Source organism: Doryrhamphus excisus, chromosome 14 (genome assembly GCF_030265055.1).
Source record: "Doryrhamphus excisus isolate RoL2022-K1 chromosome 14, RoL_Dexc_1.0, whole genome shotgun sequence".
Classification (NCBI taxonomy): domain Eukaryota; kingdom Metazoa; phylum Chordata; class Actinopteri; order Syngnathiformes; family Syngnathidae; genus Doryrhamphus; species Doryrhamphus excisus.
The window spans coordinates 19,088,920-19,105,152 of record NC_080479.1 but is presented as its reverse complement, the minus strand read 5'-3'; the positions used below and the strand labels follow the sequence as shown (position 1 = coordinate 19,105,152).

The 16,233-nt window shown below is 42.6% G+C and overlaps 1 protein-coding gene across 1 annotated transcript in view; it reads right to left on the bottom strand.

Annotated features, from left to right (window-relative positions):
• LOC131101315 (CLIP-associating protein 2-like) overlaps window positions 1-15,139 on the bottom strand; it is a 65,237-nt gene extending 50,098 nt beyond the window's left edge. Inside the window, exons 1-4 of the mRNA XM_058046263.1 lie at window positions 14,286-15,139; window positions 7,729-7,807; window positions 5,631-5,734; window positions 4,525-4,616 (exon numbers count right to left, since the gene is read on the bottom strand). Of these exons, the coding sequence (XP_057902246.1) occupies window positions 4,525-4,616; window positions 5,631-5,734; window positions 7,729-7,807; window positions 14,286-14,483 (473 nt within the window). The 5' untranslated portion in view covers window positions 14,484-15,139. The remainder of the gene's footprint in view (window positions 1-4,524; window positions 4,617-5,630; window positions 5,735-7,728; window positions 7,808-14,285) is intronic.
• Between the last annotated feature and the right edge of the window lie 1,094 nt (window positions 15,140-16,233).

Below are 16,233 nucleotides of genomic sequence, written 5' to 3'. Positions count from 1 at the left end.
GCTTTAAGAAGATTAATCCCAGAAACTAAGGCTGCGTGTGGATTTTTAACCCCTTGCTGTGCCAATGTTGTCATGTTTTGTGTTGTTATACATCGTTGGAAAGCTCTTTTTGCCAAGATTGGGATGGTGTACGCCAGGGGTGCTCATTAAGTCGATCGCGATCTACCGGTCGATCGCGGAGGTGGTACTGGTCGATCGCGGCGTGACATTAAAAAAATATCCCAGCATCAATGGCGTCACTTGATTGATATACAGGGCAGCCATTCAGATGACAACTGAATGTTGCCCTTCGGGCGACCAATCAAATCAAACAACGTCTCTAAGTGCAGCAGAACTTACGATGTCAGCCTATCATCCATCCCCGTTACTTGATTGACATACAGGACAACCAGTCAGATGACAACTGAATTTTGACCTTTAGGTCACCGCTCATGCGTAAACAACGATGCAAAGTGCTAAGCTAGTCGGCGAATTGCGTTAGATTTTAAGCCCTCGCTAAAGTTTATGGTCACTAAAATGAGTGAAGGAGCTGGACCAAGTAAAAAGGCAAAAACTGGACCAAGTAAAAAGGCAAAAAACATATCACTTCCATACGGATATGGAATATTATACGGATATTATGATACGGATATTATCCATGACTGATAAACATTTGGAAGTGTGCTTGAGGCTGGCTATCAGCAGCTACTGTCCGGACTATGCATCCCTGGCTGGTTCAATTCAGTGCAAGTCATCAAAGTAAACTCAGGTAATTACAAAAAATGTTCATAGTTAATTATGTGTGTTTTGCAATATTGGCTCATTTGGTTATGTAAGGTACATCAACATACATTGTACGTACAAATAATCCTCAATACATTTGAAAATAAATAGATGTTTTGCATTTTTGTAGTGGGTAGATCATTTTGACTCGCTCATTTTAAAAGTAGCTCGCATGCTGAAAAAGTGTGAGCACCCCTGGTGTACGCCATCCCGGGATATAATTAACACCGCGGGCTCCGTGAACGCAAGTTTCGGACATAAACGTGAATGAATCCCAACAGTATGAATTTTTAAATGACGACGGTGAGCCGGTCAAAGTAAATGCAGTCGTCCCTCGTTTATTACCGTTTATCGACTCTAGACCCGACCGTGATGAGTGAAGTAGGATTGTAATGTTAAACTGAATGTTTTTGTAGTTAGACCATAGAAAACATGTTCTAAATATGTTTTCTTACCATTATTAGAGACATGTAGGCGTGAAATAACACCCCTATAGTCACATGTAGTTCTCTATTTTTGGACTAATAATGCGTAGGCGTGATGTGACAATGCACGAAATTGGGCTCACGAGATTGAGATGAGACAACTTAAATTCAAACTTTAATTATAATTCAAACAAATTCAGCGTATTACAGTAAACCTCGGATATATCGGACTCGGATATATCGGAAATTCGCTCACAACGGACAGATAAAAAAGAAGCGAATTTTCTGTAATGCATTTCCAATAAAAATTCATTGCATATATCGGATTTTTTATAACGGATTTCGCCTATTTCGGACAAAATTTCATTAGCATCATGACAACAACACAGCAAAGTTACACTTGAAAAAGTTAGTACGGCGCATATGCACTTCCCCGTGGGACAAAAATGAGATCCCAACTAACTGCATTGCTTGGTTTTAAAAACAGAGGTAAAAATGTCACACAAAAGTCGCAGTTCGAGTCCGAAGACCAGAAGCTAGTGGTGTAACTCTAGCTAGGCAAAGCGCTTAAAGAAGCAATAGGTTTGATAAACACTCTGGTATGGATTGGTATAGTCTGTGTCTATACCAATCTGCTGTCACTGTGGCCATTGAGGTTTTACAGACCAGTCTTGATTCAATAAGACTATAAGGCTGTGTCGGAAACCGCATACTAACTACAGTAAACCTCAGATATATCGGACTCGGATATATCGGAAATTCGCTCACAACAGACAGATAAAAAAGAACCGATTTTTCTGTAATGCATTTCCAATAAAAATTCATTGCATATATCGGATTTTTTATAACGGATTTCGCCTATTTGGGACAAAATCTCCAGTCCCGTTCCAATGCATTTCCATGAAATTTCCCTGGCATATATCGGATGGCCGCATCGTGGCGCTCCGATTCGCCGAATCGTGACAGGCCGCTATACGACGTCGTTTGCAGCGTTGCCTGCGCGTCCAGGTACATTGGAAACATAGTCAAGGAAGTGCCTTTTTATAACGGATAAAATCCCATTTACGCATATACCGGATAGAAATCCCATATATGCGTAAAACGGACATTTTCCGGTATACGTATATAACGGATTTCGCTTATATCGGACAAAACCAGTGGGAACAATTGAATCCGATATATCCGAGGTTTACTGTAGCTCGTTTGTGTTGATGGGCTCACTTTGCTCATTTTTAAGCCTTAAAGGGGAACTGCACTCTTTGTGAAATTTTGCCCTTCAAAAAAAAAAAAAAAAACGGCAACAATGTTCCTTTTCCGTAACAGACTTCTATATGAACCAAGCTACAGCAATATTGTCATAGTACAGTAAACCTCGGATATATCGGACTCGGATATATCGGAAATTCGCTCACAACGGACAGATAAAAAAGAACCGATTTTTCTGTAATGCATTTCCAATAAAAATTCATTGCATATATCGGATTTTTTATAACGGATTTCGCCTATTTGGGACAAAATCTCCAGTCCCGTTCCAATGCATTTCCATGAAATTTCCCTCGCATATATCGGATGGCCGCATCGTGGCGCTCCGATTCGCCGAATCGTGACAGGCCGCTATACGACGTCGTTTGCAGCGTTTGCAGCGTTGCCTGCGCGTCCAGGTACATTGGAAACATAGTCAAGGAAGTGCCTTTTTATAACGGATAAAATCCCATTTACGCATATACCGGATATAAATCCCATATATGCGTAAAACGGACATTTTCCGGTATACGCATATAACGGATTTCGCTTATATCGGACAAAACCAGTGGGAACAATTGAATCCGATATATCCCAGGTTTACTGTAACTCGTTTGTGTTGATGGGCTCACTTTGCTCATTTTTAACCCTTAAAGGGGAATTGCACTGTTTGTGAAATTTTGCCCATCAAAAAAAATAAACTAAAAAAACGTCAACAATGTTCCTACAGCAATATTGTCATTGTAGCAGCTAACACGAACACTATACCTGTGGATAAGAGTGGATACTTAGCTCTCGATTTGGCTAAGAACACTCAACAACATGCTGGTTTGCAGTCAGCATTTTTGACCTGAAGACTGGAGCACACGTCTCGTGCTGGAAGACACAGCCATAACCAAGGACAGCGGACATCGTAAGCGTTGTCGCCGTATACTATGCTGCTGTTTGACGGAAACAGCGTAAGCTAAATGCTCAATGTGACATCAATGCACGAGGAAAGAAGTTTCGGTCATGCTGTAAATCATGAAAATACGGCAAAGTACTGGAGGTATCACATCGATGTACTTCTTGCATGATCACACCATGTACAGTATATCAAACAATAAAATGCAGTTTTTTTTTTGAGGACTTCAGGTGCGTCCCAATGACATGCATTGTTAGCTAGCTCATATTAACTTGTTTTCTGTTGTTATAATGCACAGAAAAGTGAAAACAATATGGGTTCATGTTTCACATAAGGATTGGGAATGATGGCCAAAATTCCCAAAAAGTGCAGTTCCCCTTCAAGTCCTAAAATTGGGACAAGCAACATTGCCGAATACAACAAGACATTTCATACTTTAACCCAGGAGATGGCGGACATCTGCAACTTGAATCTAAACGCCATTTGTGGGCGTGGTTTCATGTCAAGCGTAGGCGTTCATACACGTTCAGCCGCAGCGAGTCCACCTCCACGGTACACGAGCAGCATTTACTTTTGCCAATGCCGTGCTCGGCCATGTTTGAGGTGGCGTGTTTGGCTAGCAAGGAAGCATGAGCCACGTAGCTCGTGGACTTGCGTGCTCTTAATTATTGGACCCCGTTACCCCCACATGAGCCCGGCGGTAACCTGAGATACTCAAGCGAGACCCAGCTGGCGGTCCCTCGGTCTAGCTAAGGTCTCCAGCCAACTCTCCTCTCAGGACCAAGGTTCCAGTAGGGACCAGACGAGCAGATTGCATCAAATCTTGAAGTGGGCGACCCCCACCTATTCATTCATCTTTTACCTTTGATGCTCTTGAGCGTACTTGGTGCTTTTAATCAAAGAGCTGCATGCAGTAAATAAAGTTTGTTGGAGAGCCACGCCTCCGCTCCAAATGCTCCAAATGCTTCAATGACAACTTGACATTTTTCTTTCTTTGCCATTTTAGCAAGCATGAAAGGAAAAATGGAGCTAGCTTGTGGAAGTAACATGAAATGCAAATATTATCCGCCGTGCATGAAGTCAATTGTGTTATATGGTATAAATAAAGTTTGCATTTGAAAAGAGGGTATAAGCAATGGATGCCTTACCCAGGAAGTAGCAGAGTTGCTAATAAAAAGACGCCGTACTTACAATCTGAGCGTGGCACTGAGGCAGAGGCAGAGTCCTTCTCGGCTGCGGAAGTTCTTGTGTTTAAAACTTGGAAGGAGTCGTTCCCAAACATACTGTGGAAGGGGGGGTCGGGGGGGATAGAGAGAGAGAGAGAGAGAGAGAGAGGGGCGAAGCGTGAGTGGGAATGAGCGCACAGGAAGATCACAGCAAGACACTTGACAGCCGCTGAGAAGATTACAGAGCAGCGTGTCGCTTTACAATCAGTGGAGATGCTTGAGCTGGGGGGCGGGGGAGTTGGGGGCGGGTGGCCGGAAGAGAGTCCTGTTGGTTCCACAAGAGGGTGCCCATAAGGCCCATAGATGGAACTATATAATGGCGTGAACCCCACCCTCCCCCTCCTTTTTTTGTATGTTTTCCTCCCAACGATTTAAACTTTCTTGTTGGGAATTTACATCTCGTAATTATGATTTTATTTATTTGCATAATATATGGGCTTTATTCTCATAACATAACTTTTTCCACAACCCAATTTTCAAACAATTATAACTTGTTTCTGATATTGCGACTTCAAAAAAAAAAAAGTATTTTTCTTATTTAATTATGCAACTGAAACATTCTTCTTCATTATATTAAGATGTTATTCTCATAAAAATATGACTTGTTCTTATTATAGGGCTTAAAGTAAAAAAAAAAAAAAATCCAGAGCCTGAACTTTTTTCCGCCCGCAAAATATATAATAAAAAAAATATTTATTATTTATATTTATTATTTAAGCACAGTGCTTATAATATACCAATGAGGGGTTTTTTTGTGGATCATATTGAAATGCTGGAGATCCGGCCCGGTGCTGGAATACTTTAAGCCCTGTTATTATTAATGGAAACATTTTTCCATTCATATTTTTACTTTATTCTTGTAAAATTACTACTCATTTTTTTCATTTTTCTGCATATATATATATATATTCTGCATATATAAGTATTGTATATTTCTCTTTTGGTATTGATCCTATTGATTTGTGTTTTAACGTTGACAGCTGCTCTGCTTGGCTAACAAATCCCAACAAAATTCAAGTGAGTGAGTGAGTGGGCGAACGGGCGGGCGAGCGGTGCGTCTGAGAGCGTCACCATGGGCGAGGCCGTCTGCTCCATGCAGTGGAGGATGAGCATTTGGCTGTTCTCCCGGACCTGGTCCTTCCCATCTCCCAGTCGGTCCACCAAGGCTGGCAGGACTACATGTGGAGAAAAGAAAAGAAGGAGAGGTGAGGGAGGGAGGTGATGACAGACATGCGTGATAAATACTATAATATATCCACTATATATATATATATATATATATATATATATAAATAATACTATAATATATCCAGTCTTTTGAATAAATTATTAAAGAGACTGGCTCTCCCACCAACAATAACAATAACTGCTGCCCTCATGTGGCCAGCTTTCAAATGACATGGTGATGAGTCAGTGGGTGTGTGTGTGTGTGTCAATTACATTACAACATTTTTTATTCATAGTTAAGTTTTTTTAAAAAAGGGATCAGCTTTAATTAGGGAGGAGTTTGAACAATTCCAGTCAGGAACTTGAATAAAACTCCGTTCTTCAGCATAATAACAAGCACACACCTGCCAGGGAAGCAAAGACTATGTCACGTGATACCCAAAAAGCAAGTTGTCATGGCAACAAGGTAAAAACTCTATTTCTTTTTTCTTATTTTAAAAGAGAGGATGTTAGAGAGGCAGTGAGATACACAACACACACACACACACATGTCTCAAAGCGAGATCAATAGCAAGAACTTAGTTTGACTAAATGACATCATCCCCTCCCAGCATGTTTCTCTCGGTATTTGGGAGCGGTTGCGAGGAGACACACAAATCAAGTGAAAATAAAAAAAGTGAGTCAGACGAACACAGCTGACTGCGCGTGTAGACGAGTACGACTGTTTGTGACAGGGACCAATGTGGCCGACACAGACAGCTGGGACACCTTGACGGCACACACACACACACACGTGTGCACACACACACACACACACACACACACACATGCACAGGGAAGTCAAAGCTAACTAGCGTGGCAGTGGAAGTGGGAACAAAATCTGTTCCCGTTTATGTCCTGGTTTTAGGCCACATTTTTTTCAGTTTTGAAATGATCTGTTTTTGTGTAAAATACCTCTTTTACTCCTAAAAGTGTGAAAGTGTCTGAAAAATACGCACCCCGACTGCGTATTTTCTACAAACGCACCACAAGGGGCGCTGTTGTTAAAACCCCGTGAATCAGATTCACTTGAAATTTCTCACACAACTGAATTCGCGACAGACAAAAACACCGCCTGTAACGTTTTTGCGTCTTTGGCGCAATCACCATAAAATATGTTACACATGTTTCAATAAAATGTATTAAACAAAACATTGTCGCTTTTGATTTAGTGTTGCGGACTGCACGGTGGTCGAGTGGTTAGACCGCAGACCTCACAGCTGGGAGTCCCAGGTTCAATTCCACCCTCGGCCATCTCCGTGTGGAGTTTGCATGTTCTCCCCGTGCATGCGTGGGTTTTCTCCGGGTACTCCGGTTTCCTCCCACATTCCAAAAACATGCTAGGTTAATTGGCTAATTCCAAATTGTCCATAGGTATGAATGTGAGTGTGAATGGTTGTTTGTCTATATGTGCCCTGTGATTGGCTGGCCACCAGTCCAGGGTGTACCCCGCCTCTCGCCCAAAGACAGCTGGGATAGGCTCCAGCACCCCCCGCGACCCTAATGAGGAAAAGCGGTAGAAAATAAATGAATGAATTCAGTGTTGCTTTTGTTACTGTTTGAATACTGACAAAAAAGGGGTAAATAACCAGGAAATGGTGTGTGTGGAATACGGCATTGACGTCTAATGGGGTGTAATGGTTTGTGGGAGTAATGTTTCAAACCAGTACCAGTGGGCTGAAAGTGACATCTGATGGTGTTTTATATCCAACAGGCACCACAGGAAAGTATTCAACATGTTTGCAGTATATTTTCCCACGGCTATGGCTTCCAATCACGGCCCTCCAAGTACCCTGGAGTAGTACTGGAGTAGACCTGTCAATACTCTCATTGGCTGGCAGCCCTTTGGAGACCATCACCCATTTGCGTTTGCTAGCTTATTGTTCCTCACTAGCAGCACTCTGTATGCACAGTCGCTAGCGCCAAAGAAACCTGCGTGCATGTGAGTAAAAGGCACTCTCACCTGTGCCCAGGTACCCTCTGAAGCGCTCTCCCATGCGGTCCACAAACGCAGTGCAGATGTCGATTCCCAACAGCGCCACCTAACAAAAGCAGAAAGACACATCAGTGACATTTTGCCCATGGTGAATAATTCTTATGCGAGAAACAAACACTTTGTCTTTCTTTTTCTGTGCGTTGTAAAGATATGAAAGCAGCTTAATAAGAGGCAGCATTCATGCACATAATGGGAGACGATCTATACCCGCTATTAAAAACCTCCAACAAGGGTTTATGGTTTTAGATCCATGCTGAGCATGCAGGACCAGGGACATTCATGATAACATTCATTCATTCATTTTCTACCGCTTATCCTCACAAGGGTCGCGGGGGGTGCTGGAGCCTATCCCAGCTGTCTTGGGACGAGAGGCGGGGTACACCCTGGACTGGTGGCCAGCCAATCACAGGGCACATATAGACAAACAACCATTCACACTCACATTCATACCTATGGACAATTTGGAGTGGCTAATTAACCTAGCATGTTTTTGGAATGTGGGAGGAAACCGCGGTACCCGGAGAAAACCCACGCATGCACGGGGAGAACATGCAAACTCCACACAGAGATGGCCGAGGGTGGAATTGAACCCTGGGTCTCCTAGCTGTGAGGTCTGCGCGCTAACCACTCGACCACCGTGCAGCCCGCAATACTGATCAAAAGCAGAAATATTGTGATTAACTATGATTCATTATTTAACTGCAATTTTGCTGTTATGATGTTTTGTTTAATACATTTTATTGAAAGATGTGTTACATACTTTATGGTGATTGTGCCAAAGACGCAAAAACGTTACAGGCGGTGTTTTTGTCTAACCACTCGACCGCCGTGCAGCCTCATGATAGCGTGTAGTTGATCATTTCAGCAGCGGTGTGGCTTTCGTTGGTGTGTGGAGATGCTAGCTAGCAGCTGGCCGGTGTGATGTGGCAAGGTGTCACTACGCCAGTAAAGTAGTTCTTGGGCTAATTAATAAGTTAATAAGAATAATAAGATATGTTGGCAGTTGCTATGTCCCCCATAGCATCCCCATAATATTGGACGGTGACATAAGCTTGACTAACAAATCCCGGCTTGATGTATTTTTCACGAGATGTGCACAAGTTGCGTGTTTTTCCCCCCCTCGCAGTGCTCACATATGATATGCTCCCAATATGGCCGACATATGAAGACTGGGGCTGCTTTGTGTCTGGTGCCGTGGAGTTTTTCCACTGCTCGCTTCTGATCAGGATCCCATCCCACACGGCGCTGCTGCTGCTGCGCCGATGGAATGCTTGTCTTGGCAGAACAGCGGCAAGACCCGCAGCGATCCAAGAAGGAAATCTATTAAAACATGACTCTGGCCCCGATACCGGCTGGAGGGTCCGACTGACTGCAATCCTTGCCTATTTTAGTCAAAAATGCAGCACAGGCAGGTAAAGTATTTCTGGACTATTCTATTGGAGCGAAGGAGAAGATGTTGGTTCTTCTGGCAGGCCTCTACAAGCCTACAGTGATAGTCCCAACACACACACACACACACACACACTGCATCAGAACACCTCAGAGTTCTTTCAAAACAACATCAGGCTGACGGAGGAATGCTGGAGCAAATACTGTAAAATATCCAGATCTGAATCAATGGTCCTTTGTGAGGTGGGGGTGGGGGGTACGTATGCCGGCTCAGTCTGCTAATTGCACACCCTGTACAGGATTTACTCAGGAGGCTTACCGGAGTCCGCAAAGAATGTCCTCAGAGTTGGGATGATGGGCTTTTCCAACCATTACACCGAGCCGTTAATCCGCTCGGCTAATATGAATATGAATATTTGCCAAATGGTGTAATCCTTGAAACTTTGGACATGTCATTATATGTCATTATTTCAAAATACTTTTGCCTGGTTTTACTTAAATAAAAGTATACAAAATATACACAAACATATCAAGGCATAAACAAATCAATATCAAATTAAATTCTTAAAAAGGCTACTTTTTTTTAATAATGACAAAAATAATAATATGCTAATTTTTCAAGCTTTTGTATTGAGTTCTGGGCACCTATAGAGCAGCTACACACAATAACCCACACAAAAAAACTTTTAGATCTTCCAGAATCTGTACCTATTCCAGTTGGATTTCCTTTACAGTTGAGGTGGCTCGGGCATCTAGCCCGGATGCCTCCCGGACGCCTCCCTGGTGAGGTGTTCCGGGCATGCCCAGCCGGGAGAAGGCCCCGGGGCAGACCTAGGACACGCTGGAGGGACTATGTTTCACAGCTGGCCTGGGAACGCCTTGGTGTCCTCCCGGTGGAGCTGGAGGAGGTGGCCGGGGACCAGGAAGTCTGGGCTTCCCTACTAAGACTGCTGCCCCCCGCGACCCGGACCCGGATAAGCGGAGGAAAATGGATGGATGGATTTCCTTACATTTGTGCTAACGAATGTAGCACAAATTTGATTTACACAAATAATAATTTATTCCAACCACGGCCCGCCTCCGGGCATGCCCACTCAGCCCAAAGTGCTACCTGACTATGAACCATATAAGGAAGCCCGTCCCTCTGTGATGTCACAAAGGAGCAGTTTTACCACGCCTTTTGAAACGGAGCGTTTTGAGCCAAACCAAACTTCTTTCAGGGCTCACTTCCAAATGCGCAAACCTCATTATCTGGAACTTTGGTATGGTCTAAAGAGGAACTGCACTTTTTTTTTTTTTTATTTTGCCCATCATTCATAATCTTTATGTGAAACATGAATACATTTCTTTTCTGTGCATTAAACAGCAAGTTAAAACGAGCTATCCAACAATGCACTTCATTGGGATACAGCTATACTTACGCCCTAACAAAAAAACTCCCAAAGAAACAGTGTTCCATTCCTATAACTGACCTATATATTAACCTAGCTACACCCCTATTGTTATTGTAGCAGCTAACACGGAGTACTATACTTCCGTGGTAGTTGTAAGTTTTGAACGCCAGGTTATGCGTCATGCCTCACACGTGTATTATGGAAGGTTGCGGCAATAAGCCAGGTAGTTTGGTCAACTTTGAGATTCCACAAAATACCCACAATGCAACGGGATAGACTAAAACTAAGACCTGACAACACTGCTGTTTGGAGCGTTTTTTGTTTTACCCGAGTATTAGTTTGATTAAAATATAATAATGCAAAGTATTATGCAAAGTACGCAATGATGTCATATCCCACCACTGCCACAACTTTAGAGTTAAAGGAAAATTTTGGGAAAATCCATGAAAATCCGCACAAAGCAGAGGTGGAACATCATCCTGGAAGGGCCTGTGTTCAATCTGAGAGGTTGCGTGTCACATGAGAGCATCTGCTGACAGCAGAAGCGTGGACAGGGTGACCTTGCAGCATCCCCTCTCTTAAATCAATGGCGGAAGAGTCCAAACATCTGCTCCTGCTGTCTGTGGAACCATCACGCCATCTTGGACGGCCGACGTTTGCCCTCGTGAAACTTGCATGAGTCACAGTGAAGGGGCTCCGTCATGGTCGTCTTTCTGTGTCGCCTCCGACACATCCTTCGCATTAAACCTCTTTTCAGCCCCCCTCCTTCCCCCCCGTCTAACCCCGTTTTAACGATACGCTGACTCAGCGTGAAGGCCCCGCCACACAAACGCACTTTCTGTCATCTAACATCTCCTGTTACTGTGGGGCCGTGTTTTCAGCCATCAAAAGCCTGACGGCATACGACTGTACAACAAGTACACGTGTTTTTTTCAAAGCACCCCACCCCGCCGGACCCCCAGGCTGAGTTGTCATTCCCTCCCCCTGACACAAAAATATGAAATAAAAATCCTACCAAAAGTGAGAATAACACCACTACCTTTCCCACGTGAAAAATGGCGACCATATAAATACGTCCTCAACACATAACGGCTCATTTCTGGTCCGTTGAGGACATCGGGGAAGCTACTACACGGTACAACGCGGGGGAGCACATGACCACGACAACCTACTTTGTGCGTTTTCCCAAAGAATGCCGAGCGTGTTTGCTCGGCACGGATGGTTAGCAAACTTAAAAAGGTGGCTTTGTGCCATTTCCTAGACTTTATTTAAATCTTCTCTGGTTTTCCAAGACTTCCGGGGGCTATCCACATGGAAACGGTTCCAGGTCCATCCATGGACTCTTAGATAGAGATTTTTTTTTTTAAAACAACTTAAAACAAAAAAAAATATCAGGCTTGTTGCTTTCATAGAGACCTTTTCATGTTAATGGCCAGAAAAGGGAAATAAATATGTGTTCATGTTTCACATCAGGATTGGGAATGATGGCCAAAATGAAAAAATTAAAAAAAAAGTGCAGTTCCCCTTTAAAGAAGGCGTCTGAACAATTTTTTGTCTAAATTGCATGCTTCCCTTTTCATATCATATAGTTCATATACAGTAAGCCTCAGATATATCGGATTCAATTGTTCCCACTGGTTTTGTCCGATATAAGCGAAATCCGTTATATGCGTATACCGGAAAATGTCCGTTTTACGCATATATGGGATTTATATATCGGTATATGCGTAAATGGGATTTTATCCGTTCTAAAAAGGCACTTCCTTGACTATGTTTCCAATGTACCTGGACTGGGCAATGAAAAGAGACGTAAGGTAATGAGAATTGAACTTTATTGGACTCTGAGCATAACAAATTGTTAATTAAGCTAGGCCCTGTTACGCCCGTCAGGCCTACGTTATTTCCAATAGTGAGGTTAAGATCTCATTCACTGCTGTGCTAGTATTATTGACGTCACTCACTTTTATATTTGTCCTAAATCTGGAGCCAGGAGAAAGACAATAGCCAGTGACATCAACAAGATTAGCATAACGATGCGGCCATCCGATATATGCCAGGGAAATTTCATGGAAATGCATTGGAACGGGACTGGAGATTTTGTCAGAAATGGGCGAAATATGTAAATATATATAAATGCAATGAATTTTTATTGGAAATGCATTACAGAAAAATCGGTTCTTTTTTATCTGTCCGTTGTGAGCGAATTTCCGATATATCCGAGTCCGATATATCCGAGGTTTACTGTAGTTAATCTTCAAACAGCTAAAATAATGCATAAGCTTAAAAATAACCAATTAGCTAAAAATGTCATCCAGTACTTCTCTACAAGAGAGGAGAAATATGATCTCAGGGAAGAACTAAATCTGAAACACTTCTATGCTAGGACTACGTTAGCGTTAGCATAGCATTTCAGTATGTGGAATCAAACTATGGAATGGATTGAGTAAGGAAATCAAACAATGCACAACGATGAGCCAATTCCAGAAACAATACAAGCAGTTGATGTTTGCTAAATACAAGGATGAAGAGTCTTGAACCAGTCATGATGTGCTGTATATATCACTATATTGACACGCACTATGGTACACATTATGGCATTGGATGCTCATATCACCTTGTACTTACTTTGGTATGTGACAAAAAATAAGATTTTTTTTGTTTATAAAAAAAATTACAAAAATTTATAAAATTAATTTATAAATTAATAAATAAAATTAATTTGCTAAATACAAGGATAAAGAGTCTTGAACCAGTCATGATGTGCTATATATATCACTATATTGACACTTACTATGGTACCCATTATGGCATTGGATGCTCATATCACCTAGTACTTACTTTGGTATGTGACAAAAAATAAGAAATTATTTTTTTAACTATAAAAAAAATTACAAAAATTTATCAAATTAATTTATAAATTAATTTAAAAAAAATAATTTGCTAAATACAAGGATAAAGAGTCTTGAACCAGTCATGATGTGCTATATATATCACTATATTGACACTTACTATGGTACCCATTATGGCATTGGATGCTCATATCACCTCCTACTTAGGTATAAAAAAAACAACCTTAAACCCTATTATGGAAAGCAGGAAGTGAACAAATATAACAGTTACTGATTGTAAAAGTACCAGATGGAGGGGTAGGATTTAATAAGCTTTGCTTCTTCCTACTCCTTTTGGACATGTGGAACTGGGAACTGATTATGGGATGCACTCAATTGGAATCCGATGCATGTTCAAATGAAATTAAACCATTACCATATCATATAGGTCAAGGGTCATCGATGGTGCGTGTCGGAAAAACACAGCAGCTGCCGATACTCACAGTGTGTCATGCACACGCACACACTAATCGATGCAGACAGCACAAATGATGCAAAGGAAGATGAGAAGAATCCGATTTCACAACTGAATGGGAGGAAATGCTTAGCCCGGAAATACGGCCGGGAGTATCGGTTTGATGTTGGGAATGACACACACACACACACACACACAGATGGATGGGTGAAGACCTCCAATACATAAATAGGATGAGAGAGGCCATGATGGATGGATGCTCCTCTGACCCTCCCCCCATCCTCGACAGTGCCTCTCCAGTCGTCTACAGTCCTGACAATGGTTCCCCCGCCAGACAACAATGTATAACCCCCCCCCACCAGCAAGCCAAGATCCATGCTCGGAAATAATCAGCATCCATGACAGCACCACACCAAGAAAAGTCCACACCGTCCTCACCTTGAAGTTGCTGGAGTTCACCCATCCAGTCAGCTCATCCACAGTTTTATCCAGCCGGGGTTTGTCTTGCTCCACGTCAGGGGACCGACTAGCGTCCCTCAGATAGTCGATAAGATCCTGGCCGACCTGCAGCCTGCGGGTGACATCCTTCTGCAACACCTGCTGGTAGAAATAGTCCATGTTGTCATGGTCCTCCATTGGACACACTGGGCCGTGTGGCCAGCAGACAAGAGGACGGGGAAGTGGGGGTACTAGACCCAGCGATGTGTTAGCGCAATCCTGTGAGTCTGCGGAGGCCTCTGGAAAGTCTGGACCGGGTTTCACAGATGTCGGATCATCAACTAGTCCGCCGTGACCACAATGTGAGAACTTGACTCACAAGTCATCCCCCCGCCGAATGAAAAGCTCTCATCAGCGCTCAGAAACCCCCTCTTGCTAGTTCCTCAATTGACTTTATTAGCAAAGAAAACCACTAAAAACTCTCACAAAGTCAATAAATCGTAAGATTGTAGTGGTTAGTCGGCTGTTTCCTTACAAAAATATATAAACGAAAGCGCAAAATTAGCCTCTGTGGTGGGACCTGTGCTAGCAAAAATAGCAGCCGGCTAGTTAGCAAACAATGCTAGCTTAGGGCCTTCAGCGTCTGGACGTCCAACTCCAACGGGTTTCTTATTCCATTCCCGCCAGGCTGAAAAGTCTCCAAAGCGGCCAGTTTGGGGAGTCCGGCGGGGAACTCGCGTCTATTTATTCCAGAAATACGAGAGCTGCGTAGAAGCGATAAAAGCTTCAGCGTTGCCGGGGAAGGAGCGCGTTTGTGCCGAGCTTCGGTCTTATCAACGGCTCTCTTGACTGGGGTCCTCAGCCACCGCACAGCTGCCCAAGCATAACGCCGGACTTAAAAATAAAAACAAAAACAAAAAGAAAAAACGATCAAACCGACCCGAGACGTTTGTAGGCAAACCGACACATTAAACACGTAGAAATAATTTAAATGAAAATAATATGTAATGTAATATTACAGCAATCAGTTTCATGTGGGCGTGTCTGTAGTCTACATGGATCTTTACTGCCACCTGTCGGTCTCTGGATGACATTGCATAGACTCAACAGTGTAATATGTAAATAGAAGCTATATCATGACAATGTTAATCAGTTTTTAACTTAATTTCCTTAATTTCACCTATTTCTATACAGATTATATGTATTAGTAGAAATGGTGACACAGATACATGTGTGCAGACAAAATGACGTTTTTTTTCTTTATTTTATTTATCCATCTTTAATTTTCCCATTTATTTTCTCAAACATAAAACTGTTAGAAGAGCTGTCAAGGAGGGGGGCGTTAGCGAGTCAGTCAGCTCAGCTGTCAATCATCTTTTTTCTACTTCTGTCTGTCCATCATCCTCCTGGAAGTCTCTTGGCACTACATAGTAGTCTGTTGTCCAGGGCAAGAAGATGAAAAGATCAAAGCATGACATCAAAGTCTGTTACGGTTTTCTTGTAGGGCTTGTCCAGATACTTAACATTTTTTTTCCAAATCGTATGAATTTGTGTGATTGTCAAAAAAAAAAAAAAGTGCAACACAGTGCCCTGATTGGCGTCTAATGCACATTAAATTTGAAATAACGATCCAATGAAATGATTCCTACTGGACTCATCACGTGTGGGGAAGGCAGACTAAAAAAAAAAAAAAAATGTAAACATGTTTGTGTTGTGGTGCTAAGCTAATCCAGGATGTAAACAAACGCTCAAATGGGAGCTAGTGCACGGGGCTACTGCCAGGATTGGATAAGAGTCTTAGCCGGGAAAAGCCCTGATAATACTTTGAAAACATTGTGGCTCTTAATTACACCATCTTTTTTATTTCCTGTCAAACGGCGAGGGTCCTCTGCAATTTTCACAATGCCAACCCAAGCAGGAAGTGGACCGGCACGGGTGCTCCTCGGGT